The following is a 27,346-nucleotide window of genomic DNA, read 5'->3' on the forward strand; positions in this document are numbered from 1 at the left end:
GTAAAACTTAGAATAAATATTGTTGAGGGCGTTACATTTCAGTATAGATGTATCAACTTTATTCGACAAAATCCCGAACGCCACCCGCTGCCTACCCGCCGGAACAATTCCCAATTCTCAATCCTCTTCTCTTTTCTCCCCCCAAAACCTTCTCTTCCAATCCCGCAGCACTCGCCGGAGCAACACCATTTCCGCCGACGGCACTCCTTTCTTTCACCTCCACCATCCTCCCTCATTGCCATTGCCATTTCCTCATCAATGTCGGCTCATTAGCCTCCCAACTTCAACCTCCATTCCTCCTCAATCCATCAATTTTCCTCCACTGAGCACAACGAAACTCTTCTCCTTCAATCCCCTCATAACCCCTTTTTCATGGTTTCTCCAACGAACGACAATGCCTGGCCAAGCAGAGCTCACCCTTTTCCATCTGCATTCGGTTCTGAACCCTGTTAGGTTGGGGAGGAATCCCTAAAAAGGATTCTCTCGTCTCATGGTATTGCCTATTGATTTTTCCTCGTTAGGGCGTTTCGCTTGGGATTCGCTACCTCGACCTTGGATCTGTGGCTGATCGAATCCCCCCCACAATGGTATCCCACTTAATGAACTCTGTTTCTTTAATTTTTCCTGCCTTACTTTAGCTGACTCGCCCCAAGTCTCCAAGCTCTGATAAGCTTAAATGGAATTTTGAAATTTGAACCCATTGGTTATTGTCTTCAACTCTGTGTTATGATTTGTATGCATGCCTTTCTAGATTTTTTAATCAGTACAGAAATCATTTACAGCAGTGTCGTGTATTGTATTTGAACTTTTTATGCTGCATCAAGTGTTAGACTCGCCTCCCTACCCCTGTAATATTTTCTTACTTTTCTCTTTTGTCCAATGTGGATTTTCTCTTTAATGTTGATGACGAGGGTGACTTCATTCTTTCTGTTGAAATATAATTTTGGATGTTTTGCAATTCCATTTTATATGTTTGTATTGGCACTTAAATGGAGGATCCTGCGATGTTCGGTACATTAAACATCTTATTCGTCTGACAGGCTGGTCAAGTAAATCTAGCGGTTGGGTCTCTTGTTTGGATTGAGGATCCTGAGGTAGCCTGGCTAGATGGGGAAGTCGTGGAAGTTAATGGTCAAGATATCAAAGTACTTTGTACATCAGGAGCTACTGTAAGTGATACTTCGCAGGATGTTACATTTTTTATTTGCTGTATTTAACTGTTAGATACTGTTGACTGCGCAGTTGGAATTGTTTATAACAGGATTATACTTCTTTTTCAATTTCCTTTCTATCCATTTTCCCTACATTTAGTGTTGTACATACATGAAGCTCTGTTTTCTGCTTTTAATGATGGATGCCGAGGTGTGGATTAAGTGAGTCTTCTTAGGACAGGTTTTGTAGAACTATTTTATGAAGCTTGGTTCAGAAAGGAATTTCTATACTAGTAATAAGTTATTTTGCATTTTTCTTTTGTTATTTCATCTTTTAAAAAACCACGATGATTAATGTTGTAACAACAATTTCGTTGTAATTTATCTAATTAATGCCAATAAGTTGAAATAGTGTCTTAACTTGTGACTTATCGTACTTGTCTGCCTATACAAAACAATCCATGGTGGCCACTTACCTAGGATTGAATTAATTTCCTATGAGTTTCTTTGACACCCAAATGTTGTAGGGTCAGGTGGGTTGTCCTGTAAGATTAGTTGAGGTGCGCATAAATTGGTTTGGACACTCACAACTATCAAAAAAAGAAAAAAAAAATTGTCTGCTTATACAAAATAAACAATTGAGTCCATTTCTAATGGTTATGCTTCTTTTTTTCAAAAGGTTGAGGTCAAAGCATCAAATGTCTATCCAAAGGATCCTGAATTTCCGCCCTGTGGTGTGGATGATATGACAAAACTAGCTTATTTGCATGAGCCGGGACTTCTACTGAACTTAAAATCTCGTTACGATGTTAATGAAATTTATGTGAGTCACTACTCTTCCTCCTTGTTAGAGCAAATTCATTCCTCGGGTGGGAGCTTTTGATATGTTGCTTTGTGGTGTCTCTCGTTCATGATTACTCTAATTGTCCCTATGCAAAGGGGTTGAGCCATGCTGTTGTTGGCTCTATGAATGCCATGTAGCTGTTGTAATGCATCTTTATGATAAAGTTTTAAGTATTAACCTGGTTAGTTCTAAAACTTCTTTACAATTCCACAGACCTATACTGGAGGTATACTAATAGCCGTAAATCCTTTTCGAAGACTTCCTCATTTATATGATAATCACATGATGCAACAATATAAAGGTGCAGCTTTAGGTGAGCTGAGCCCGCATCCCTTTGCCATTGCAAATTCTGCTTATAGGTACTCCCACATATTATATATGTGCATTTGCAAATAATTAAATGTTTTATTTTTTTCATACAAATTAAAAAATGACAAAAAATGCAGACAGATGATTAATGAAAGTATCAGCCAGTCAATTTTAGTTAGTGGGGAAAGTGGTGCTGGTAAAACGGAGAGTACAAAGATGCTTATGCGCTATCTTGCCCATGTTGGAGGGAGAGCTGGTGGGAAGGCTGCAACTGGTGAACGTTCTGTAGAGCAGCAAGTACTAGAGGTATGGACTTGTTATTGGTTTGTTAATTATCATCAACCCTGAAGGCTCAAGTAATTCGTATAGAACTTTGCTATCACTATTATTTGTTATGCCTTTTATGTTTAGGTTTATACCCTCCTTTGATTAGTAGTATATAGTATGTAAATCGTAATGTTACGATGGAGAGGAAATCAAAATGAGTGGATTTAAACTTAAGTTCTAGAAGCATAGAATCTCCTACTTATTGTCGGGTTAGATTACCATTCATCCAAAAGGCCTAAATGAAAATCACAATCAACTAAAGTTGTTTGTCACTAATGTCTTTCCTCTCCCAATTACATCTTAAGAATTTATCACCTTCTGTTTGACATTTGAACTTAAGTCGGTTACAAATTTATCTTTATATCACATTTTCCTTGGGCAGTCCAACCCTGTTCTAGAAGCATTTGGCAATGCAAAGACTGTTAGAAACAATAATTCAAGGTGGGTAACCTATTTCTGGATTCCTTTCTTTTCATCTTCCGTCCATTGAGTTTTTTGTTATATGTTCTTTCTAGTGGAATTAATTGATTACTGTGTTCCTGCAGCCGGTTTGGTAAATTTGTGGAGATCCAATTTGATCAAAGTTGGAGAATTTCTGGAGCTGCTATTAGAACTTATTTATTAGAACGTTCCCGTGTTTGCCAAGTGTCTGATCCCGAGAGGAATTATCATTGCTTCTATATGCTTTGTGCTGCACCAACAGAGGTAAATTACCCATCATGAATGCCTTATTTCGGAAGGCTACTTTCTTTGTTGTTTTTTGGTTTATCTGGCTGGAAGGGAATAGGAGAGTGCTCCTTAGAAGGAATAGTTTGTGGGCGGATGTGTTGAATGTGACATTCCTTAAGGCCTCTCTTTGAGATGCTCCCTTGTGTTGATCAGGCTCATCATTTTGCAGGTCTCCCCTTGCATTTTGTTCTTCTATCTTCTTATGAAAGTTGGGTCTTCTATTATAATAATAAAAAATCACGAATTCGTTTTCCCTTCTTTTTGTGTGTTCGTTTTATTGTCACCTTTAATTTCTTTATTTTTTATTTAAGAGGTGTTTGGCGTGCAGAGTTGAGTTGAGTTGGTAATTATTATATGAGAAGTTAGATTATCTGTGTAGTTAGATTGTTTGTGTCTGGGGTACTAAGTTGAGTTGAGTCAGAAAAATTGTGTTTGAGGTGCAGAGTGGAGTTTGGAGTATCTGGTGTAGTTTTTCTAAATAAAATTGATGTCTTGGATTTTTTTGCTATATATTTTTTTTTAATTTCCAACTACACACATTTTTTACTAAAATTTTTAACGCTAAAATTTCCTTTCCAATTTTTAAAACATAACAAATTCCTAAATATAAACACATACTATGCATACATTTTTTATATTTTTCCGTTCCCAGACACCAAACACATTCCAAACAAATAAAAACTTTTCACAACTACTTCGCCCTCAACCATGAATATTGAAAAAGCTTAAAAATTGAACAATTTTTTGTTTTTCCTTCTTGGAAAATATAACATATTTTCATCACACAATTTGAACACTCAATTGCGTAACAATTTTATCTACATCCCCAAAGTCATGTCATATTCCAATCAAATGAAGTCGCTTAAGTTGAAGTTTCTACTTTTTTAGGCTGTTTGTACCTTCATTTTGATAATGGGTGGGTTAGATTTAGATTTATTGTATAATTTGGATAAGAACATTGTTTACAGTAATAAAATATGCATTGCCCCAATTGTAGTTCCATTTCAGGATATTTCAAAATCCCCTTTAGTCCTTTTATTCTCACTTATTCTTTTCCATCTAAATTTGGGAAGTAATTGATGGGTAGTGGCTTAGTTGAAATACTTTTTGACGTCCATTTCCTTCGCCAGCGGTTTATTTATTTTTTTGTATATTTAAATTAATCTCACCTTCAAATGCAGTGAGGTGTTTTCTTCACCTCCTTGAAATTGATTGTCTTTTCTTTTCTTTAATCAGGAAATTGAAAAGTATAAATTAGGGAATCCAAGAACATTTCATTATCTTAATCAATCTAATTGCTACGAACTTGATGGAGTGGATGATTCCAAGGAATATCTTTCTACTAGGAAAGCTATGGATGTTGTTGGAATAAGTACAAATGAGCAGGTGTTCTTTTCTATTAACCTTCTATTTTCCAGTGACTATAGCTTACCAAGTAACTGATTTGAGCTTTTGTACTTTTAGGATGCAATATTTCGAGTGGTAGCTGCGGTACTTCATTTGGGCAATGTTGAATTTGCAAAGGGGAAGGACGTAGATTCCTCTGAACCGAAGGATGACAAAGCTCGGTTCCATCTCAAAATGGCAGCAGAACTATTCATGTATCAGCTTACTCCTATTTTAAGTGAAGTGGTGTCTGAGATAGTTGAAGGCTCATAATCGGTATTCTTTTTTGGAACAGGTGTGATGAGAAGGCTCTTGAAGATTCAATGTGTACTCGTGTGATAGTTACACGTGATGAAACCATAACTAAATGTCTCGATCCAGACTCTGCATCTCTTAGTAGGGATGCTTTAGCCAAGATTGTTTATTCAAGATTATTTGATTGGTATGTTGTGTTTGTTTCTTAAATTTCCTTTTAATTTAAATTTGTCATTTGTTGCTTCAATCGTGGTGGAATCTTTCTAAACATCTCCTTGTGGATGCAGGATTGTTGAAAAGATTAATAACTCAATTGGTCAAGATCCTGATTCAAAGCATTTAATTGGGGTTCTGGATATCTATGGATTTGAGAGTTTCAAGACAAACAGGTGCTTAACTGGTACGCTTTTGCTTTCATCGTTAGTGAAGGATGAAATCCCATCAAGCAATTTCACATGCATTTGTTGGCAACACATAACATACATGTGATGTTTTCAATTTACCTTTCATTGGTGGATCATATTTTCTCTCTCTTCTATCAATATTCTTTTTCTTCTGTCACTAATTCGATTGGATTAGAATCAGCTTTTTGTTCTCCATTAAGAGAGGAAAAGGTGATGGGAAGAAAAGTTTTCCAGCCATACAAAGCTGAAGGAGCTTAGACCCTCGGTACCAAAAGAAAATGTTACTAATATTGATTAAAGAAAGAAGTATAATTACAAAAAAAAAAAAAAGAAAAAAAAAAAAAAAGAAAAGAAAAAAAAAGAAAAAAAAAATGAAAAAACTTTACAGAGTACACCAATTGTATCCTGGAATTCTGATGACCATCGAAACTTCACCTCCCACTCTATATATCTGTTATCTAAAGACTATGGTTTCTCTGCAACCAATTTCTCCATATGAAAATATTGACGTAGGTGTTGCTTTAAAGAGTCATGAGCTTTTGGTCTCTTTGGTGTGAAAAGAATGGGCAGGTCTTTAATAGAAAAGAATTGTTCTCTGATAGCTATATGGAATTTGGTTTTATTTAATGACCTCTATTGATGTAATCCATTTAAAGCCTATACGCCTATAGTTTTTCTTCCTTTTTTGCGATGAAAAACCACACTTTCACTGAGAATAAGTAAATAAATAAATAAATAAATAAAATAAAGGAATATACATGCATGGGAAAAAGAAAGCCCACAAAAGGGGGCCAGCCTAGAGAAAAAGGGCTCTAGTCAAGTAAAAAAAAAGGACTTAGAGTATTGTTAAATTATTGACTTAGTTAAATTTACTATTACCCATCAGCTTAAGTTTTTGGGTTGATTGGTTATTTAATATGACATCAGAACAAGAGGTCCTCTGTTTGAATCCCTATAATGTGATTTTTACTCCTCAATTATTATTGATTTCCATTTGTTAGGTCTCTTATAAATTTGCAAGCCCACAAGTGAGGGGAAGTATTGAAGTGTTAATATAGTTAAATTTATCCTAACTCATCAACTTAAGCTTTTGGGTCAATGGCTATTTAACATGGTACCAGAGCACGGGTCCTGTGTTCCCCAATTAATATTGTTTCCAATGGTTGGGCTTCTACAAATCTTAAGGCCCATATGTGAGGGGAAATGTTAGAGTGTTGATATAGTTATATTTAGTATAACCCATCAACTTAAGTGATTGAGTTGATCGGTGATTTAACAAGTATAATTACAAAAAGAACGCGTCTCACAAAAGCCCAAAAGAAATGTAGAATCTAATAAGGGACCATACGTCACGATCCCTAAAAATTCTATCATCTCTTATCCTGAGACCCCATAAAATAACACACATCCCTGAAATGCTGGCTTCAGAAATAACTTACTGATTAGGGCGACTAGAAAGTGATCTGCAATAATAAATGTCCGAGAGTGTATTGGAAGAACACTGGCTTTGTGTAGAATGCATCTGGTTCTAGTTGTTCGTTTTTCTTTTAATATCGTGATACTCCAATTTTGTTTTCTTTCTAGGATTTGTTTTTGAGTATGTATTGGTCTATGCAGCTTTGAGCAATTCTGTATTAACCTGACCAATGAGAAATTGCAGCAACATTTCAACCAGGTGGAGCTTGAACTCGGTAACCTTTTTAAAATAATTTCCTGGAATTTGAAACTTAATGTGAAGAATGTTGTTTACAGCATGTGTTCAAGATGGAGCAAGAAGAATATACAAAAGAAGAGATTGACTGGAGTTATATTGAATTTATTGATAATCAGGATGTTCTTGATCTCATTGAGAAGGTGCAGAAAAGTTTCCTTCTTTCGTGACTTAAGTTATTTACAAATTTCATAAAAATGTTTCTAATATATTCCTAAGGACTTATGCTCTCAACATGGAAAATCGGAAGATTTTGTTGAACCTTTTTTTCCTTCTCTGAGTTTCTTGTGGTTGTTTAATACACATTTTCCTGACACGATTTTAGTCAAAATTTTCCATTTCCTATTTAAAAAAATGGTCTCCATTCTGGTCGGTAAGTATTTTCAATATTCTGTATCTAATTCCTTTTGTAATACTACACTCGTATTAATTCTAAGGTGTACCTTTTGTAAACTTCTAATGGGGAACATATGACATTTTTTAAACTCTTCTATGTGTCGATGTAAGAAATCTCATTTTGCATTAACGATCCTTATTTAGGAAAAAAGGAAATTACATGTCTAATCTTAGTTTTTTTTGTTGTAAGAATCCCTCCCCCTCCCCCCCCCCCCCCCCCCCACACACACACACACACACACAGAAGAAAAAAAGCCCCCAAATATATTACTTCAATGTCTTTGTTCAACAGATTCTCGAGTTGTTCAGTACGATATTTGTTCTTCAATTGCTTCAACTAATCGTGTTTGATTGTTTGGTGAACATTGAGTTATTTCTTTAATAAAAAGTTTGTTACTTTCAGAAACCTGGTGGCGTCATTGCTCTTCTGGATGAGGCTTGGTATGTAATTACAAGATGTAGTATGTTGTAATGGATACTCTTATCTGTATATATGTTTTGTTTGTGTGGAATGGAAGTTGATACTTTCTTGCTTTCCATTTTGTAGCATGTTTCCGAGATCCACACATGATACATTTGCGCAGAAACTATATCAAACTTTTAAGGACCATAAGCGTTTTAGTAAGCCTAAATTGTCACGAACTGACTTCACAATTTGTCATTATGCTGGTGATGTAAGTATCATTGGCATTTTTTTTGCCAGAGGCTCTTCAGAAGTTCCAACAGATAATTTGATCAATCTTTTTGTTCACTATATGTTGGTAAATTGTATTCTAGGTTACGTACCAAACTGAACTCTTCTTGGACAAAAACAAAGATTATGTTGTTGCGGAGCATCAAGCACTTTTGAGTGCTTCTAAGTGCTCCTTTGTTTCAGGGCTCTTCCCCCCCTTACCTGAAGAAACCTCCAAATCATCCAAGTTCTCATCAATAGGCACTCGATTTAAGGTGTCTTTCTGTTCTAACAGTAATTTTTTTAAAAATATATTTTTTGTTTCTGAAGCTGCTTGTATATATTTTTTTTATATACTTTTAATTAAATTTCCATTTTTTTACCTACAGCAACAACTTCAATCTTTGCTTGAGACACTAAATGCTACTGAGCCACACTACATACGCTGTGTAAAACCAAACAATCTTCTTAAACCAGCCATCTTTGAGAACAATAATGTTTTACAGCAGCTCCGATGTGGGGTAAGTTTATATTTAACAGTCTTATTTGGCTAATCATACCTCTCTCATAGGCGCATGAACTTAACGAGATATTTTCTTTAGGGAGTCATGGAAGCAATCAGGATCAGTTGTGCTGGATATCCCACTAGGAAGACATTTGATGAATTTATTGGTCGGTTTACTATCTTGGCACCTGATGTTTTGAAAGGAAGGTAATTTGCACATTAATATTAATAAGGCATTATAGTGATTCGTCCTTGTATGATATTTCTTTGAGATTGTGATGTTAAATGCTCGGTCTCTTAGAAGCTCTGTGTAATTCGCTTTCACTGGACTTGTTGATAGCTCTAATGAAGCCACTGCATGTAAGAGGCTTTTGGAGAAAGTGAACCTTAAAGGGTATCAGGTATGGTAGTGCCCATTTTATAATTTTTCTGCTGTGAACTGATCTTCCTGTTAGATTTATCTGCGCACATATACTAATAGGAAGTTCTTTTCTTAAAAAGAAAGGAAAAATCTCAATTGGTAGAAAAAAGGGGAAAAAAAAAATACAATTGCATGACTTAGAAAGAGCACATCAAGTAGAACATAGATGCAGTAAACTCTTCTAGATCCTTAGTATCTTCCTGATTTCTAGAATAACCGTGAAGTGTTCTATGATTATTTCCAACCAAACTTTCTGTAAGAGACATATTTCACACTGTTGGACCACAAATTCTTTGCTGTGTTTTTAAATGTTGGACCACAACAAGTGGAAGGTAAATCTTTTTATTAACTTTGATAAAAATATTAGTTTAAGCTGAAGATTTGAACAAAACAGGATGATCTTTGAAGATAAGTCTCTCTGTTTTTGTTGATTTTTTAGCCTTGTACAAATTACTTCTTTATGAACTCTTAGACACAAGGATATTTTTTGCAATTATAGTGTAGCTCAAATCCTCCATAATTGGGAGGCAATGCTGCTATAGTTTTGTTATGGGAGGAGCGCTCCTTGCCTCTCTGCCCCTAGGTTGTTCCTTTTGTAGTTAATATATATCAGTTCCTTATCCCAAAAAAAGAAAAAAAAAAAAAACTGAAGCTTTGGAGAAGCTTGTACCAGCTTCATGATTTCCAACTGTTCTTTATATTTTCTTAAATAAACAATCAATTGAATTTTGAATACTTTTCTTCTTCGGTTTCAGTGTCTTTGAACTTGGTTGTATTTATTGGGCTTTCACGTATTATTATTGGTTTTCTTTAACTTCATCCTTTTTCGAAATTGTAAGAGATATAGTTGATAATGCATTTAGAATATATGCATTCTGTTTTATTGAAATGAGAGCAATATTTTAACAGGAATGCAATTAAAAATGTTATTGGGATATTAAGGGTATGTTGGCAATTAGCTAAAGAGTTTGTTAGGAGATTTTTGTAATTAATAGAGGGAGTTAGAAAGAATGAAGGTAGGAAACGAAGCCTTAGACAATGTGACCCCCTTCCCCCTTTTCTTTTCACTATTATGGGGGATTTGCTCAGCAGTACCATAGGCTTTTGGTAATGAAGAGGTTGAAGTCACCCACCTTCAATAGGGTGTCGAGAATCTTATTTCTGGAAACTCTTATAAATTGGTGGTTCATCTTACGCGTGTTTCTTAGTGGTTCAGTTCTCTCACTAAATTTTCCAAAACAGTCCTTGTTGGCTTCAATATGGATCAGTCTTTGGTTGAAGAGCAGGCAAGGTTTTCGGGGTGCAAAGTCAATTATTTACTGTTCTCCTACCTTGGGTTTCCTCTTGGAGGGAGTCAAAGGAGGTGCAACTTTTAGGAACCTTTATTAACAAGAGGTAAGTTAAGTTAGATAAATGGGGAGGCCTCCTTCTCTCAAAAAGGTTTAGATTGATCTTAACTTAAGTAGTTTTGAATAGCATCCCTATCTACCCCTTTGCGTTTCTAAAGACTCTGATCAAGTCTACTAAAGCTATGGAGACGGTGATATGGATTTGGTGTGGAGTGGAGCCACTTATAACCTGGTCAGTAACCTGGTTAATTGGCAGACCACCTTCTTACCTACCATTTTGGGTGTCGGATTGCTTCAACAAGAAATAACTTCCTTTTATTAAAGTGGTTATGGAGGTTCGGTCATGAGGTGGCTTTTTCGTGGTAGGTTTTATTTTCTTGTAAAGGGGTTATATCGGCCGCTTGCCCTTTAGTTCTCTTTTATCAATACAAATATATTTTCATCTGTTTCATATCAAAGAAAGAAAGAAAAAAAAATTAGGCTGGCAATTTGACTAGTGGCTTAGGCCTGAGTAAGAAGAATACTTGAGAGAGGGAGGGTCCAAATACCTCAAACTATTTGTTTTATCTTTTAGTTCTGTTATCTCTTATATTAAGTTTCCTTGGGTTCTATCATGTTTCTTATTGAGAAAAGATCATGTTTCTTATTGAAGTTGCAGGAATGATTTACTGAGTCTCTTTTGTGGCAGATTGGTAAAACCAAAGTGTTTCTCAGGGCTGGTCAAATGGCAGAATTAGATGCGTGCCGAACTGAGGTTTTGGGAAGATCTGCTATTGTCATCCAAAGGAAAGTTCGCTCATATTTGGGGCGGAAAAACTTTATTTTGTTGCGGTTGGCTGCTATACAAATTCAAGCCCTGTGTAGAGGTATTGAGTTAATTAACCTTTATGCATTGTGCACATTACTGGTAGCTAAGCAATCCATTGCTACAGTAAGCTCGGAGATTATGGATGAAAAATAAAGATCATAAAGATGAGATAACAACAAATGAAAAACTGTTGCTATTAAGTTAGTGTGATATTTTTCATACTGTTTGTTACCTCTTTTATTTGTTTATTTTTATTTATTTTCCCGTTAACAGGGCAAGTTGCACGCCAGCATTATGAAGACATCAGAATGGAAGCTGCTTCTATCAAAATCCAAAAGTATTGGCGTATGCATTTTGCCCGATGTTGCTATAAAAGATTGTGCTCCTCAGCTATAACTATCCAAGCTGGTATCCAGGGTATGGTTGCTCGTAAAGAGCTTAAGTTCAGAAGGCAGACAAGAGCTGCAATTATCATTCAGGTAAAGACTAATCACTGAGGCATTGATGATATCTAATCCGTTTACTCTCTATGGTGCTCTTGCTCTTTGGCCTTTTGAAGTACGAGAAAATCTTGTCATTGTTTTCAGTTTTATACATAGTATGGACGGTGAGATTTATTTATTTATTTCTGTAAGAATTTGATATAATAAAGTTACAAAAGAGTAAATTCCTATCAATATGATCACAAAAGGCTATTCGATTTTGTTTTAAGAGAGATAAACTATAATTCCAAAAGAGGGCTCAATTTACACCAAGACACAAAAGATACATAATTGACGTGAAGAGAGTTTTGAGTCTTGTTCTTTGTCGTTGGAAATGTGATCCAAATTGACCTCAAAAGAGTCCTTTATTGCCAAAACATTTTATTTTCATAACCACAAGAACGTTTCAACCTTCAATATTTAAGGGAAGGCATAAGGAAACATTGAATATACTAAAGAAATACATTCACTTATAGTAATTTTGAAGTGGTGAAGTTGATGGTTTTTTCCCCTTAATTTTTTGTAGTTTTATTTTTCAATCTTTCTCTTGGATTTCCATATATTCTCTTTTCTTATTTATAATGTGTAGTTATGCACAATTATAATATATTTCAGAGTCGATGTCGGCAATACTTGGCCCGTATGCATTATTTGAGGATGAAAAAAGCTGCAGTTACCACTCAATGTGCTTGGAGAGGAAGAGTTGCACGCAAAGAACTTCGAAAACTTAAAATGGTACTTTCTGTTTCTTTCATCTTTAAGAAGTTATTTTTTATTATGTCAGTTTTTTTTTTAATCTATTTTTCTAATTGAAAAATGAACATACACTCGTTAAGGAATGTACAAAGGAGGCGTAGCCTAAGTGACTAAAGGAGAGCCTCTAAGAATAATTTCAAATCTTTAAAATGAATCAAAATGTCAATGAATAAGAGAAAGTAATTTTCTATTTATAGAGAACTGAAAAAACAAACTAAGTATTAAATACTAAAATATACAGAATTAACCAAGGGTAATATCAACTGCTAATTCTACTACATCAAAAGGGCTTTGCTCCAAACCAATGTAAAAAAGTCAAGCATCCATTAGGAACAACGCAGGAAGGAAAATAAGAGGAGGCTAGGAAGATAATAAAAATTGCATGCCTCTATATGTCAATCCCTATATTTATATTAATTCTTGCCATAGTGGAGTGTACTTGATGGGAGAGATATTGGACAAACTGGTCACCTATGAAAACAAATAAGTTCCTTAAAAGGAATGATTCCCATCTTGAGGAGCCGCACCACCTTGGAGAGACTTTCATGGGGCTGGATTGTTTGAAGAATATGTGGCACTTTAACCCATCCAAGGAAAAGAGACCAAATAAACAGTTTGATCATCTTAGGATGTTTCTCTCTTCAAATTCTGGTGTAAGGCTGGAAGGGCCCTTTTGTAAGTAACTAGCTAAAAAGGATAGGAGTGAGTTAATTGCTAATTGTTAGTTGTTATGATAGTTAGTCAAACATCTTATAATTAATTTCCTCTATAAATAAGATTTTCTCTCCCATTTTGAGAGAGAATCATTTCATTCAAGAATTAGTCTTTTGGTATTACACCAAATTTGGTATCAGAGCGATGAATACTCAGACGAATGGAGGGAAGAAGAGTTGCCTACCCGAGAGGAGGAGATGCCTCGGCGCTAGATCAAGAGGTTGAAGAAACCCCCACCCTCTCTACAAGAACAACAACAAGACACTTGTTGTCCATTGAAGACTCGTTGGAGGGAATTCATGGTTCGTTGAATAACCTTCAAGAAACGGTGACATCACTTGTGAGAAGGATGGATGCATTGGCGGCATCGGCCTAAATTGAAGAAGATGCTCTAGCGTTCAATCAAAATTGGGGAAGAAGAGGAAGACGTGGAGCTGGACAGCCAAAAAACTTTCAATTTTAGCAAGAAATTCATCAAGAAAGGGTTCCAAGAATGCATAGGCATCTCCAAGAAAACCTAAGAAGATGACCAAATATTCAAGAAAGATTCCAAGAAGACCAAGATTGGATTTTTCGAGTGAAAATGATCAAGAAGAAGAATACTTTGATGCAAGTAGGGGCCGAGAAGGAAGATATGAAGCTAGAGGTGATCCATACGATTTCAAAATGAAGATAGACTTGCCGTTTTACAATGGTAAGCGTGACATTGAAACATTTCTTGATGGGATAAAAAAACACGGAGAATTTCTTAGATTACATGAACACACTGGATCACAAGAAGGTTCAATTGGTTGCCTTCAAGTTGAAAGGAGGAGCATCCACGTGGTGGGATAAATTGGAAGTAAATTGACAAATACCAGGCAAGAGGCCTATCCAAATGTGGAGAAGATGAAACGATTGATGAAAGAAAGATTTCTTCATCCCAATTACGAGCAAACACTATACAATCAGTTCCAAAATTGTTGACAAGGCCCTCAGACAGCTGAATTCTTGGAAGAGTTCCATCGTTTTGGAGCAAGAACTAATTTGGCTGAAAACGAGCAACACTTGATAGCATGGTTCATTGGTGGGCTAAGAATGGACATCAAAGAGAAAGTAAAACTTCAACAATTTCATTGGTTAGCCGATGCAATTTCTTATGCTGAAACACTGGAAGAGTTAAATGAAATTTGCTCCAAGAAAATCTCAAAGAAAGGCTCCTTTGGATGTTTCCCTTAGTAGAAAAGCTAGCACTTTGAATTACGCTTCTACTAATCACTCTTCCCCACCAGCAACAATTGAGGAAAAGGAAAAAGAAAAGCAAGAAGAGGTTGGTAAGAAGGAAACAAAGGCGGTTTACAAGAGGAAAGTTCAAAATCCTTGTAACTGGCCTACATTGGGCAAGTGTTTTAGGTGTGGCCAAGTGGTTCACTTGTCTAATGAGTGTCACCAACAAAAAACAATAGTATATGTGGATGAGGAAGAGGATTCGTTGGCTGAACGCAATGAAGATGATGAGGAAGAAGCCAATTATATTGAGATGGATGAAGATGATAGGGAGGATGTCTTGTGTTCTCCAAATGGTGTCAATTGCTCCCAAAGGAGATTTTAATCCTCAAATACATTGCAAAATGTTTGTTAAAGAGAGAGAGACTGATATATTGGCCTTTGTAGTTGTTGAAAAGACAAAAAATACAAAAAACAATGAAGACATTTGTTATAATTCTATTGTTAGGGTTTTCTATTATTGTAAATATTTTGTTATATTTTTCTTTTTTATACTTTGTACACTTGTATATATTCATATCTTTGGTGAATGAATGGTATATTCTGATTCTCTCTCAAACCTAAGAGTTTTATATGGTATCAGAGCCCCCTAAACCAACTTAGGGTTTTGTGAACCTTAGAGTTTGAGAATTTAGAACCCGTTTGTGTTACGTTTAGGGTTTTGTGGAGGGGTGAGTTTACACTTTTGCTCACAGCCGCCGTCTTTGGTTCGTTCTCCGCCATTAGCCGCTGCCATCAGCCGCCGCCGCCATCAACCACCATCGTCGTCGGAAAAAAAAAGGTAGTTTTTTCGACACCGCCCAGTTCGTCGAGGAGCCCAGCCGCTGATAACCTCAAAGTCCGGATTCCATCTGACCAGCGCGTGAGGCTTACGCGCCACTTGTTCCCTTCTGCCATCGGTCTACGCGCCGATGCGTGTAGGCGTGTGCGCCACCTGTTTTGGTTCGTCTTCTGTGGGTTTCCTTAGTTTTGTTGACTCTTCTTGGTGGTGTGTTTGTTTGGATATATAGATACACTCACTGCTTTAAAGACATCTCTTCGGTAAATTAGAGTTTGATTCTTTGCTGTCTGGTGTCTATTTTTTGAGGTAATGGCTGATAAGAAACCAGTAGTCATGTCTGAGATTGTTCCTATGGTGTCAAAAGTAACTCAACACAAGTTGAATGGATCCAACTACTATTCATGGAGATCAAATGTTTGCCACTTTATTAGGAGCATGGAGATAGGTGATCACATCACAGAAGAGCCACCGATTGATGCTAATAAAAAGATTTGGTGGCGGGACGATTCAAGAATGCTTTTACATATCAAGAATTCTATTGACTGTGAAATTGTTGAACTAGTAAATCACTGCGAATTAGTCAAGGAACTATTGGAATATTTGGATTTCCTTTATTCTGGGAAAGAGAATATTAATAGAGTGTTTGATGTTTGTAAGACTTTATATCAACTTGATCAAGGAGAAAAATCTCTTACAAGTTACTTTATGGAGGTTAAAAATACATGTGTGAAATTCAATGCCTTGATGCCAATCAGCATGGATCCAAAAGTTTTAATGGCTCAACGTGAAAAGTTGTTTATCATGAGTTTTCTAGCAGGTCTTGCACCTAAATATGAGATGGCCAAAGATCAAGCGTTGTCAAGCTCAAATATCTCCAAGTCAACAAGTCAAGTACATATTTTCTCTGCGATAATAGTATTCCTTTCTTGCTTCTTATTACCTCAATTCCTAAGAAGTATTTCAACATGCCCAAATCTTTTGTATGGAATTGACTATGAAGAACGGTCTTTAGGGACTAGATACCTAAAGCATCATCACCAGTAATCACAATATCATCCACATATACGACTAACAAAATGACACCACCCTCAGATCTCTTAAAAAAGACCGAACGATATGACGTGCTCTTCTGCATTCCAAAACTTTCAATCACCTGACTAAATTTACCATACCAAGCTCGTGGGCTTTACTTTAATTCATATAAGGATTTACGAAGGCGACACACCGTTCCATTCTCCCCCTGAGCAACAAACCTTGGTGGTTGCTCCATATACACCTCTTCTTGAAGATCACCATGAAGAAATGCATTTTTAATATCAAGCTGATGTAAAAGCCAATGATTGATTGAAGCTAATGAAATAAACAACCTCACACTTGCCATTTTTGCTACAGGAGAAAAAATATCAATATAGTCAACGCCATAAGTTTGTGCGTAGCCTTTGACTACAAGGCACGCTTTTAACCAAGCAACAGAACCATCAAGATTGACTTCAAACACCCATTTGCAAACCAATAGCCTTCTTTCCTGTAGGGAGAGAAACTAAATATCAAGTACAATTATCATCTAAGGCAGTCATCTCCTCCACCATTGCGGCACACCATCCAAGATGAGACAAAGCCTCATGAACAGTTTTAGGGATGGATACAGACTCTAAGGATGCAATGAATGAACATGTGGAAGGAGACAAATGGTTATATGAAACAAAAGAGGAAATAGGGTGAGCACATGTACGTTTACCTTTACGAAGAGCAATAGAAGATCATCACTCGTTTCTGGATCCAATGACGAAGAAGACTCTGGTACAGGGCATGGAACTGAAGGAGGTTGTCGTCGAGTATAGACCTTAACAATGGGTGGAAGAGTAGAGGTAGCCATAGGTAGAGACAAATCAGGAAGAGGATCGGAAGGAGAAATAACTGTGTAGACAAGGAAATCATCCTCTAATTCCTTATACTCCCCCTGACTCTTATTGAAGAGAAAGACGATGATGAAAAGAATGAGGTATGTTCAAAAAACGTGACATCAGGAGAGATGAAATATTTATTTAGACTAGGACAATAACACCGATAACCCTTTTGAACACAAGAATAACCAAGGAAAATACATTTAAGGACTTGGATCCAGCATGGTATGCTGAGGCCGAACATCCCGAACAAAGCAAGTAAAACCAAATATTTTGGGTGGAATGGGAAATAAATGTTGCTTGGGGCATAAAGTACGAAAAGGTATCTCACCCTTAAGAATGGAAAAGGGCATGCGATTTATTAAGAAACAAGCTGTGGAAATAGCATCAGCCCAAAAGGATTTTGGAATATGCATCTGAAACATCAAAGCTCTGGCTGTCTCAAGGAGATCACGATTTTTTCATTCTGCAACCCCATTTTGAGATGGAGTATCGACACAAGAAGATTGATGAAGAATGCCATGGGCATCTAAATAAGACTTGAGTGCATGAGAGAAATATTCCTTAGCATTATCACTCCGTAGGATTTTAAGAGCACCACTAAACTGAGTTTGAATTTCAGCATGGAAGTTACGAAAATGAGAAAGTAACTCAGAACGACTTTTCATTAAATATAATCACGTAACCCGAGAATAGTCATCGACAAATGTAACAAAATACCAAAACCCTCCCTTGGACTCAACAAGACATGGACCCAAACATCAGAATGGACTAATTCAAAAGGAGCACTAGCTCGTTTATTGACTCGAGGATACAAACTCAAATGATGAAATTTAGCAAACTGACATGACTCACAATCTAAAGAAGACAAATGTTGAAGTTGTGGACGAAGACTCTTCAACACAGAGATAGACGGATGACCCAAACGACAATGCTCTTCAAAGGGAGACGACACGCTTGAGCATGTGATGGCCATAGGTGTTTGTGGTTCAAAGATGTAAAGACCTCCAAATTCACGGCCTTTACCAATAGTCTGCTTCGTCATAAGATCCTGAAATAAGCAATAACCAAGAAAAAAGGAAACACAACAATGAAGATCACAAGTGACTTTACTGACCGAAATCAAATTAAACGAGAAATGTGGTAAATTTAAAACTAATGACAAAAAAATTGATTCAGTAAGATGGACAGTTCCTGATCCTAAAATAGGAGTGGAGGTTCCATCAGCTATAGTGACAGTAGGTGAAGAGGTAGATGTACAAAGGTTAGAGAATAAACTGGGGTTACCTATCATATGGTCTGTAGCACCAGAGTCAATAACCCATTTTGACGTGGAGGAAAGAAGGCATTTAGAGATGTAAAAAAGTAACCCATTGTTGGAAGAAGCTATCAATCGGATTACAGTGAAGTATATCTTCCCAATTCCTTGGACAGGTGATTTACTTGATCAATTTGGGGGAGCCTTTATTTTTTCGAAAGTGGACTTGAAGAGTGAATACCACCAGATTCGAATAAGGCCGAGGGTTGAGTGGAAGGCTATTTAAGCCCTACTTCTCATTCGCAGACCTATGGTCAAACCAAGTTACCGCATTGAGTTGCCTTATGACCTACATATTAATCCAATCTTCAATATTGCTGATTTGAAGCCATATTATGCCCTAGAAGACTTTCATTTAGCTTCTTAGCTCACTCGAGAACAAGTTTGATTTTGGGAAGGGTGGATTGGTGTAAGGCTGAAAGGGCCCTTTTGTAAATAACTAGTTAAAAAGGATAGGAGTTAGTTAATTGCTAATTCTTAGCTAATTGTTAGTTGTTATGATAGTTAAACATCTTGTAACTAATTTCCTCAATAATAAGATCCTTCTCCCCCATTTCGAGAGAGAATCATTTCATTCAAGAATTAGTCTTTTGGTATTGCACCAAATTCTCTTTCTGACTTTGGTAGGAATGAAGGTAACGTTGGAGTTTGGATCCTTTAGGCTTTGAATTAGAGATCTAATGGAGAAAACAGTTCTCAAGCCACAGATAGAATCCTTTGGTCAAATGAACTCTGTATCCAGTTTGGCCAATAAGGACTGGCAGTCTTGCAACTCGATAACAACATTTTTCTTTTACTGAATTTCAAGTCCTAAAAACTAAACTCACCATTATTCCAACACTTCTTCTCCAAGGCGAGGTTGCTAACAGCTGGGGCTATGGAGTGCACTACTAAAAAGAGTAGCAACCCCAAAATATCTTCCCATTGTCTCATCCTTTCCCATTACTTGAAGCTTGTATCCATGCTACATGCTCTAAGATGACATTTTTTTTGTACTTTTATTCCTCTTAACGAAATTTGCATACCTTTGAATTGTTAAATGGATTGATGGAGCACTTCTAAAAATCACTAATCCCTTGGTTGTATTGGTGGTGCAATTTAAATTTTTCATGTCACTTGCATCTTATTTATTTATTTTTTTAATCTTTTATTATTATTCCTTTTGTAAATGTTTGTTTAATGGGATCAGGATTTGGTATTCAAATGTAGAGTAGCTGGGATTAATCTACATTTGATTGGATTACGTACATAACATAATCATGCTTCAAAGCCATGATAGTTTACCCTCTACCCTGTCATGTGAGCCTTTCCATGTTGGCAAGAGTTTCCTGGAGAAGTTTATTTGAACAGAAATTCTGTTCCTGTTGAATAATATCTTAATAATTTTGCGTGTATATATATATTATATATATATGGTTGTTAGCCTTGAATTATCAAGATAAGTGTGATTGTTAATTTTGACTAATCTCAAAAGCTTATGTTGCAAGGTTAGCAAATCAGATAATTTAGATAATTTCTTAACACCCATTTGTGTAGCAACATTAAATTTACTTCCATCAGTGCGATAAAAATAGCATGCTTTTGGCCAAACCGAGCATAGCTCAATTGGCATAGAAGTGTGCTAATAACCACGAGGTCTGTGGTTCGAATCTCCCTATCTTCAATTATACTAAAAAAAATAGCATGCTTTTCAACTCGAGATTTACTACTTCATAATACATTATTTTTAAGTTATCATTAGTTTCAAAATTTTCAAAGTAAAGGTACCAGTATTTATGTAAAATATATTATTTAATAACTTCCAATGAAAATAAATCAGATAATTTAGATAATTTCTTAACACCCATTTGTGTAGCAACATTAAATTTACTTTCATCAGTGCGATAAAAATAGCATGCTTTTGGCCAAACCGAGCATAGCTCAATTGGCATAGAAGTGTGCTAATAACCACGAGGTCTGTGGTTCGAATCTCCCTATCTCTAATTGTACTAAAAAAAAATAGCATGCTTTTCAACTCGAGATTTACTACTTCATAATACATTATTTTTAAGTTATCATTAGTTTCAAAATTTTCAAAGTAAAGGTACCAGTATTTATGTAAAATATATTATTTAATAACTTCCAATGAAAATAAATCTTTAAACTGCAAATGTGTGCAGGCTGCTAAGGAAACGGGCGCTCTCCAAGCTGCCAAAAATCTGCTGGAGAAGCAAGTGGAAGAACTAACATGGAGATTGCAGCTAGAGAAACGAATGAGGGTACACATCTTCCCCATGCATATCTATATTGGATATCTATAACACCTCCATACTTTTACTTGGGATGTACGTATTTATATGTGCATTCCAAGTAAATATAAGCTTCGATAATATATAATATTTCTCTCAAAATTTCCCATATAGTAATGCTGGCAGTAAGCACTTTACTAATGCAGGCTGACATGGAGGAAGCCAAGACTCGAGAAAACACGAAATTGAAGGCTGATTTGGAAGAAATGAGAACTCAATTTCAGGAAACGAGAGCACTGCTTAATGAGGAACGTGAAGCTGCAAAGAAAGTAGTTGAGCAAGTTCCAGTCATACAGGAGGTTCCCGTTGTTGATCATGAGCTGATCAATAAGTTAACTACTGAAAATGAACAACTTAAGGTCTGGTCTTCAAATCTTACATTAGCGGGATGTTGATTTTTGGTATCCTAGATATGATTCTGTGAAGTTGTTGCTTCTTACATTTGTGTGCAACTGTTTTATTTGGTTTCGAGCAAGTGCAGGCTCTTGTAAGTACTTTGGAAAATAAAATTGATGAAACAGAAAGGAAATTTGAGGAAAGTAACAGACTTAGTGAAGAGCGGCTGAAGCAGGCTACCGAGGCAGAGTCAAAGATAATCGAATTAAAGACTGCCAAGCAAAGGTTTAATCAGTTATTTTGCTCTGATGTATCTTTAGTCTCTTTCATGGACATTTACTTGGTGTGATTTTTCTGATTATAGATTTTAGAAGGGTATTCGTATTTAAATTATTCAGTTTGTCTCAGGCTTGAGGAAAAATTAGCTGACTTGGAAACTGAGGACCAAATCCTGAGGCAGCAAACGCTGCTAAAGCCTCCTTCAAGAAAAATGTCTGGACGTATAGCAATTCAGGTAGGCATGCTCAATAAATTTTATATTGTTAGGTCTCTGAGGTATTGATTGATCCTTTTTCTTTCCTACATCTGCAGCCTTTGGAAAATGGCCACCATGTAAGTTTATAAAATATTTCCCGACTGGTATGCATTTCTACATTGGGGTGGATGTTCATTGATGATAAAATACCAAGTACATCGTGTAGGAATTACTAAGCAATGCACCATCAAAAAAGTACGGAACTGATGCTGATGCAAAATTGAGGAGATCCCAAATTGAAAGGCAAAACGTATGTGTCTGCGAGGGAGTCATTTTCCCCTTTCCTTTTATGGGTTGTGGTTTTATTGACATTTGGTTTCATTATATTTGGTCATTAAACACTCCGTGCAGGAAGGCATGGATGCTCTATCAAAGTACTTGACACAGGATCTTGGGTACAGTGAGGGAAAACCTGTTGCTGCTTTTGTAATTTATAAATCTCTCCTCCATTGGAGATCATTTGAAGCAGAAAAAACAAGTGTTTTTGATCGGCTTATTCAGCTGATTGGTTCTGCAATTGAGGTAAACCTTCTCTCGTAGACTCTCTTAGTGATGGAGACATCATCATGTCTGTCTATTGGACGAGATGGTTGAAATTCTAAACTTCAGTCTTTTTCATGAAAACCCTAGAAATGCTGTAGTTATTGCACCCAAATATTGTAGGAACAGATGAGTTGTCCCGGAAGGTGCGCGTAAGCTGATTTGAACACTTGCAAATATACATATACATATATATAGATATATATACATCTTAAGAAAGATTGCCTTAACTGAAATTCCTGGAAAGGAGGGAGGCAAAACCACCAACTGATAGACATTATTCAGCAGTAAAGTTTTATATACACGTAGAGGCATTGAACAAATCAAATGTATTTAAATATAGTATTAGTAGTTAAGTTTATTCTTCTCCTTTGTTTTTTATGTTTCCCTTTCTTCTTTTTTTTTTCCATGTATTTAAATATAGCATTTCATTTACTTGCAGAATCAGGATGATAATGAACTTATGACCTATTGGTTATCCAACACAACTACATTGTTATTCCTTCTTCAAAAGAGTTTAAAAGCCACACCACGGAAGCCTCCCACCCCTACATCATTTTTTGAGCGGATGACCCAAGTAACGATATGCACTTCTTTTCTTTTTTTGTTAGAAGAAAAAAAAGGAGAAGTCATCTTATTTTAAATGAGAAGAGAGATTTATGTTATTTTCAGGCATTAACCAAATAGATTGAAAGGTGACAAAGTGTTGATTTTCTTAGGGGTTTCGATCATCTTCTGCTCTTCCAGTTGGCACCCTTGATGTGGTGCGGCAAGTTGAGGCCAAATATCCTGCTCTACTCTTCAAGCAGCAGCTAACAGCGTATGTAGAAAAGATATATGGAATAGTTAGAGACAACCTAAAGAAGGAACTATCGCCGTTGATTTCAACATGTATCCAGGTAAGAACAACTTAAGTTTTCTGCAGTCTAATATATATGGCCAAGGACTTCAAACATTCTGTTTATGATTACTTCTGTTGGAAAATAACTGGATTACTAGTTTCAAGCTATTAGCTATATCCTTCTTGGTTAGAAGTTTTCAAGAACTATATCCTTATTTGATTAATTTTGTAACTTGGATCCAAGACTAGCAGCTCTGATACACTTTTGATGGTATGCAGGCTCCCAGATCTTCGAAAGGAAATATTTTGAAATCGTCTGGCCAGGAAAATAGTAGTAGCCCTCCCAGTAATTCATGGAGCAGCATCATCGATAACCTTAATGATCATCTGTGTAGATTGCAAAAGAACTTCGTATGTGATAACTTCTGTTGGTATTCAAGTGAATAATATATCACTTCACTGTGAACTTATGCTAAGCGCCTTACAGGTGCCTAACGTTTTGGTTCAGAAGATATTCACTCAGGTTTTTTCATATATGAACGTTCAGCTTTTCAACAGGTACATCTGCTTTTTCTAAATTAGAAAATCAATTTTAGAACCTTTTATTGTGACACTTGAAGATGTACTTGGATTGTTGCTTGTGCTGGCTTAGTCTTCTACTTCGTCGAGAGTGCTGTACGTTTAGCAATGGGGAATATGTGAAGTCAGGATTGGCTGAGTTAGAGGTTTGGTGTTCCGAAGCAAAAGAAGAGGTAGACTGGTGGTCTGATATTTTAACAAGCTCCCTCTTCAAACTTTGCATACTGCTTATGCTTTGAACTCAATCCATCATCATCATCATCATCATCTTCTTCTTCTTCTTCTTCTTCTTCTTCTTTTCCCTCCAATTACTTATCACTTTTGCTTCATTAGCTTTTAGTGTTTGATACTACTTTATTATATTCTAATACTCGATTCATTACCTTTTATGAATTTATAAATTCTAGTATGCTGGGGCATCTTGGGATGAGCTAAAACCCGTGAGGCAAGCTGTTGGATTCTTGGTATGTTCCTTCACTGTCCTATATACCCCAGTGCCACCATTCTGAATTTCTCTGTGGTATATATTTATATACCGTGAATTCTGTTATATGGTCTTTTAATCTCTTGGTACTATTTTGTTATTTATCTGTCCATATGTTAACTTTTATTTAACATTCTTGTCTCTCTCACAATTCATCTGATTGTATAAGTTTAATGTACTAGGTTTGGCATCAAAATTTTATTCCCCTAAAAAAAGCATCAAAATTTTATTCATCAAGTGGCGAGGTATATAATTATTTATCTAATTGGGGGGAAAAGAAAATATTTGATTGGAGATTGCCTCTTGGAATCTCTATGGCCCATTTGGTATGCTGATTTTGTTTGATGGTTATAGATATTAAATATCTTGTTTCATGTCCGTATGGTTTAATAAGGCTTTGCTTAGGATTGATTTTGCAGGTTTTAAGGTGTGAGAATTTGAACCGTTTTCAATATTTTGTTAAACATTAATCCAAAGAAACTCACTTTTTAATTTATGTTGATTTGTAAAATCTTATTAATGTAGTTATTGGGATTGACTTCTTAAAAGATTTGATGGCTCTTCTAACAGGCTTTTCAAAATTCTTCCACTTCTTCACTTCTAAGTTCTAAAAATATTTTTTACCGCCTATCATTCTAAAAGCAAGAACAATTTTAAATTGAGCCTAAATGTCGATGTTTAGATGGTGTAGGTTAATTAATACTTGGGAGTTGAATGTCTATGTTTGTTTTTTAGGTTTTGTTCAAGAAGAAATAAATTAAATTATTAGATCTCATTAAAAATGTTTTAATTAATTAATATGTTTATATTGGATAATAAATAAATAAACAACTCAAAGCAATTAAAATAATTTAGGCATTAACTAAAAATTAATTAAAAATATTTATATTTGATAATTAATAAGAAAATAAATAATAACTTAAAACGATTAAAAATCAATTTAGACATTAATTAAAAATTAATGAATGAACCTTTAGATTTTTCAAGGAAAGTATTCTCATTTTCAAGGACAATCACATTCCTAGCTCATGGAATATTTTTATTCTTGGATAATATTTACCTAGGTTTTAATGCTACGCATCCATGAAAGAAACACGAGTCTTTTATATCCTTGCCAAAATCCATCACAAATTCTGTGAAACAAAGTGGGCCTTAGGTGATATCTCTTTGGTTTGCAAAATGAATAGGCTAAATTATAGAAAATATCCATGAACTTTATAGTTTGTTTCACAAATACCCTTGAACTTTCAAAAGTTTTATTAATACCCATAAACTTCAAAAGAAGTAAAAAATGAAAGAGGATAAGCGCCATCCATTAAATAAAGGGAGGGTTTGCTACCTTTACGTTAGTATATGACGTAAACCTTTAGTACTGTTGAACTTTTAAAAGATGCATTAATACCATTAACCTTTGAAAAAAGGGAAAAAAATGCTGTTTGGACATGCTCGTAAATGAGGGACCTCCTTCTATTCATGTAAAGTTCTGATACTTAAGACGAGAAGGAAAAAAAGAGGAGAGATGGAGGAAGTTTTAGAGATTTAAGAATGAAAGAAGAGGATTAAGAGGGTATTGAAGAAGTGAGGGAAAAAAAAAGAGAAATAGGATAGTGTTAGACCATAGATTGAAGTTAGAGAGATAGGAAATGGAAGAGGGAGGAGAGATGGAGTATAAAACGGTTTCGTCCCTATACTACCGGTAGTTAAAGCCATTTTAAAACTTTTCTTATAGGTTAAGGGTATTAATGCAACTTCTGAAATTTCAATGACCTTTTAAAATGAGGTACTAATAGTTTTTGTCCATATCCTATCAGCAAGAGTATTTTTGACCTTTTTTATTGAAATTTTAAGGATATCAATGAAATTTTTAAAATTTTTTAGGGGTATTTTCTTCAATTTAGCCAAATAAATTTAAGTAAAGAAAGAAAGAAAGAAACATTTGGTGCCTTCACCTCCTTATAAGTGATTGGAAGGCACTAATTCGTTAGTTTTTGAGCAGAGGTTTCCTCTACTCACATCTCTTACAGTATTTTTTTGCAGCCATTGGTTTGCCCTTTATAGTACACTTTTCATTTCCTATCGAGAAAATATATCTAAGCAAAATGTTATCTTGATTATTGTTGTGATGAGGTGAATATACTTTATGGCCTTTTGATAACTTGATTTTACAAATTTTGAATTCAGGTTATTCACCAGAAGTCTAGAATATCTTATGATGAAATTACAAATGACCTCTGTCCAGTAAGTCCCTCTCTAATCGTGAATGCATCCTTCTCCGTGATTATCTCTCACCTGTGCCTTCTTTATGCAGATATTGAGCGTTCAACAGCTTTATAGAATATGTACTCTTTATTGGGATGACAATTACAATACTAGGAGTGTAGCTCCAGATGTACGTTTGTACAGGATTGACTACTGCATCTATTTGTCTCCCATTTGATATCTTCATGTAGTTTTCCTTTCATTTTTCTTTCTTAGGTTATTTCTAGCATGAAGGTTATGATGACTGAGGATTCCAATGATGACGATAATAGTGCCTTTTTGTTGGATGACAATTCCAGGTATTTTTAGAACAGAAACAGGACATGCATTGAAAAGTCCTTCAACAGAGGACTTCTTTGGAAGGCATAAACACTAATTATGCTTCATGATTGCAGTACACCTTTCTCGGTTGATGACGTATTCACTTCTCTGCAAGAAAAGAATTTTCAAGATATAAAGCCTCCACCAGAACTACTAGAGGATCCGGCCTTCCAATTTTTACAGGAATAAGGCTGTGGTTCTTATTTATATATGATCCATGGTGCCCCATACCAGTCTTTGCCCTTTGTAAATCCATTTCATTTTTGTTTCAAAATGAAAAAAGAACAAAAAAAAAAAAAATAAAAAAAATAAAAAATGAAAAAAATCATTTCACTACCACTGTAACATCCATTTCTCTGGATGTAAAGTTCATTCTTTAGAGTTGTATAATGTCGTTAGGCCGGTTTGAATAGTTAAGAAGGGAAAGGAAATCAGAGATAGGTTTAAGCGTTTAATTTTTTATTTATTTATTCTTTTCAGTTCAAATTTCAGTCTTACTATTAGTGATATATTTAGGGTCACAAGATCAATGGTAGTGATGGGTAGGAAGTCTCAGATTGATCCAATATAGTGTGACAAAGGCTCTTTTGCCTCCCCAGTTTTATATTGTACAAAGTGACAGATCGTCTCAAAGATATATTAACTTGAAATCCATTTCTTCTTTCTTTAACTTA

General features: G+C 35.6%; 1 protein-coding gene across 2 annotated transcripts; it reads left to right on the plus strand.

The window, feature by feature from the left end:
• Positions 1–27,346, plus strand: LOC120088661 (myosin-8-like). 2 transcript variants are annotated; one of them, XR_016525613.1, is made up of 39 exons: positions 1–587; positions 1,041–1,169; positions 1,831–1,974; positions 2,209–2,354; positions 2,442–2,610; positions 3,014–3,072; positions 3,177–3,336; positions 4,597–4,746; positions 4,825–4,961; positions 5,042–5,188; positions 5,289–5,390; positions 7,023–7,080; positions 7,158–7,259; positions 7,916–7,953; positions 8,060–8,186; positions 8,290–8,460; positions 8,575–8,706; positions 8,788–8,897; positions 9,031–9,091; positions 11,149–11,326; positions 11,542–11,747; positions 12,366–12,485; positions 20,649–20,747; positions 20,924–21,136; positions 21,259–21,398; positions 21,522–21,627; positions 21,705–21,725; positions 21,815–21,898; positions 22,000–22,170; positions 22,631–22,765; positions 22,861–23,087; positions 23,309–23,440; positions 23,517–23,587; positions 23,682–23,781; positions 24,016–24,072; positions 26,274–26,330; positions 26,401–26,481; positions 26,568–26,650; positions 26,747–26,972. XR_016525613.1 is itself a non-coding variant. In XM_039046079.2 (39 exons), exons 1-39 carry the CDS (start codon positions 585–587, stop codon positions 26,859–26,861), a joined length of 4,494 nt encoding a protein of 1,497 aa, XP_038902007.1. In that variant the 5' UTR covers positions 1–584; the 3' UTR covers positions 26,862–27,346. The 2 variants fall into 2 exon arrangements, 1 of the variants encoding a protein (XP_038902007.1); XM_039046079.2 differs by having other exon boundaries at positions 22,908–23,087; positions 26,747–27,346.

The sequence above is a fragment of the Benincasa hispida genome, chromosome 1 (assembly GCF_027475165.1).
Source record: "Benincasa hispida cultivar pf3 chromosome 1, pf3_genome.v1.1, whole genome shotgun sequence".
NCBI classification, from domain to species: domain Eukaryota; kingdom Viridiplantae; phylum Streptophyta; class Magnoliopsida; order Cucurbitales; family Cucurbitaceae; genus Benincasa; species Benincasa hispida.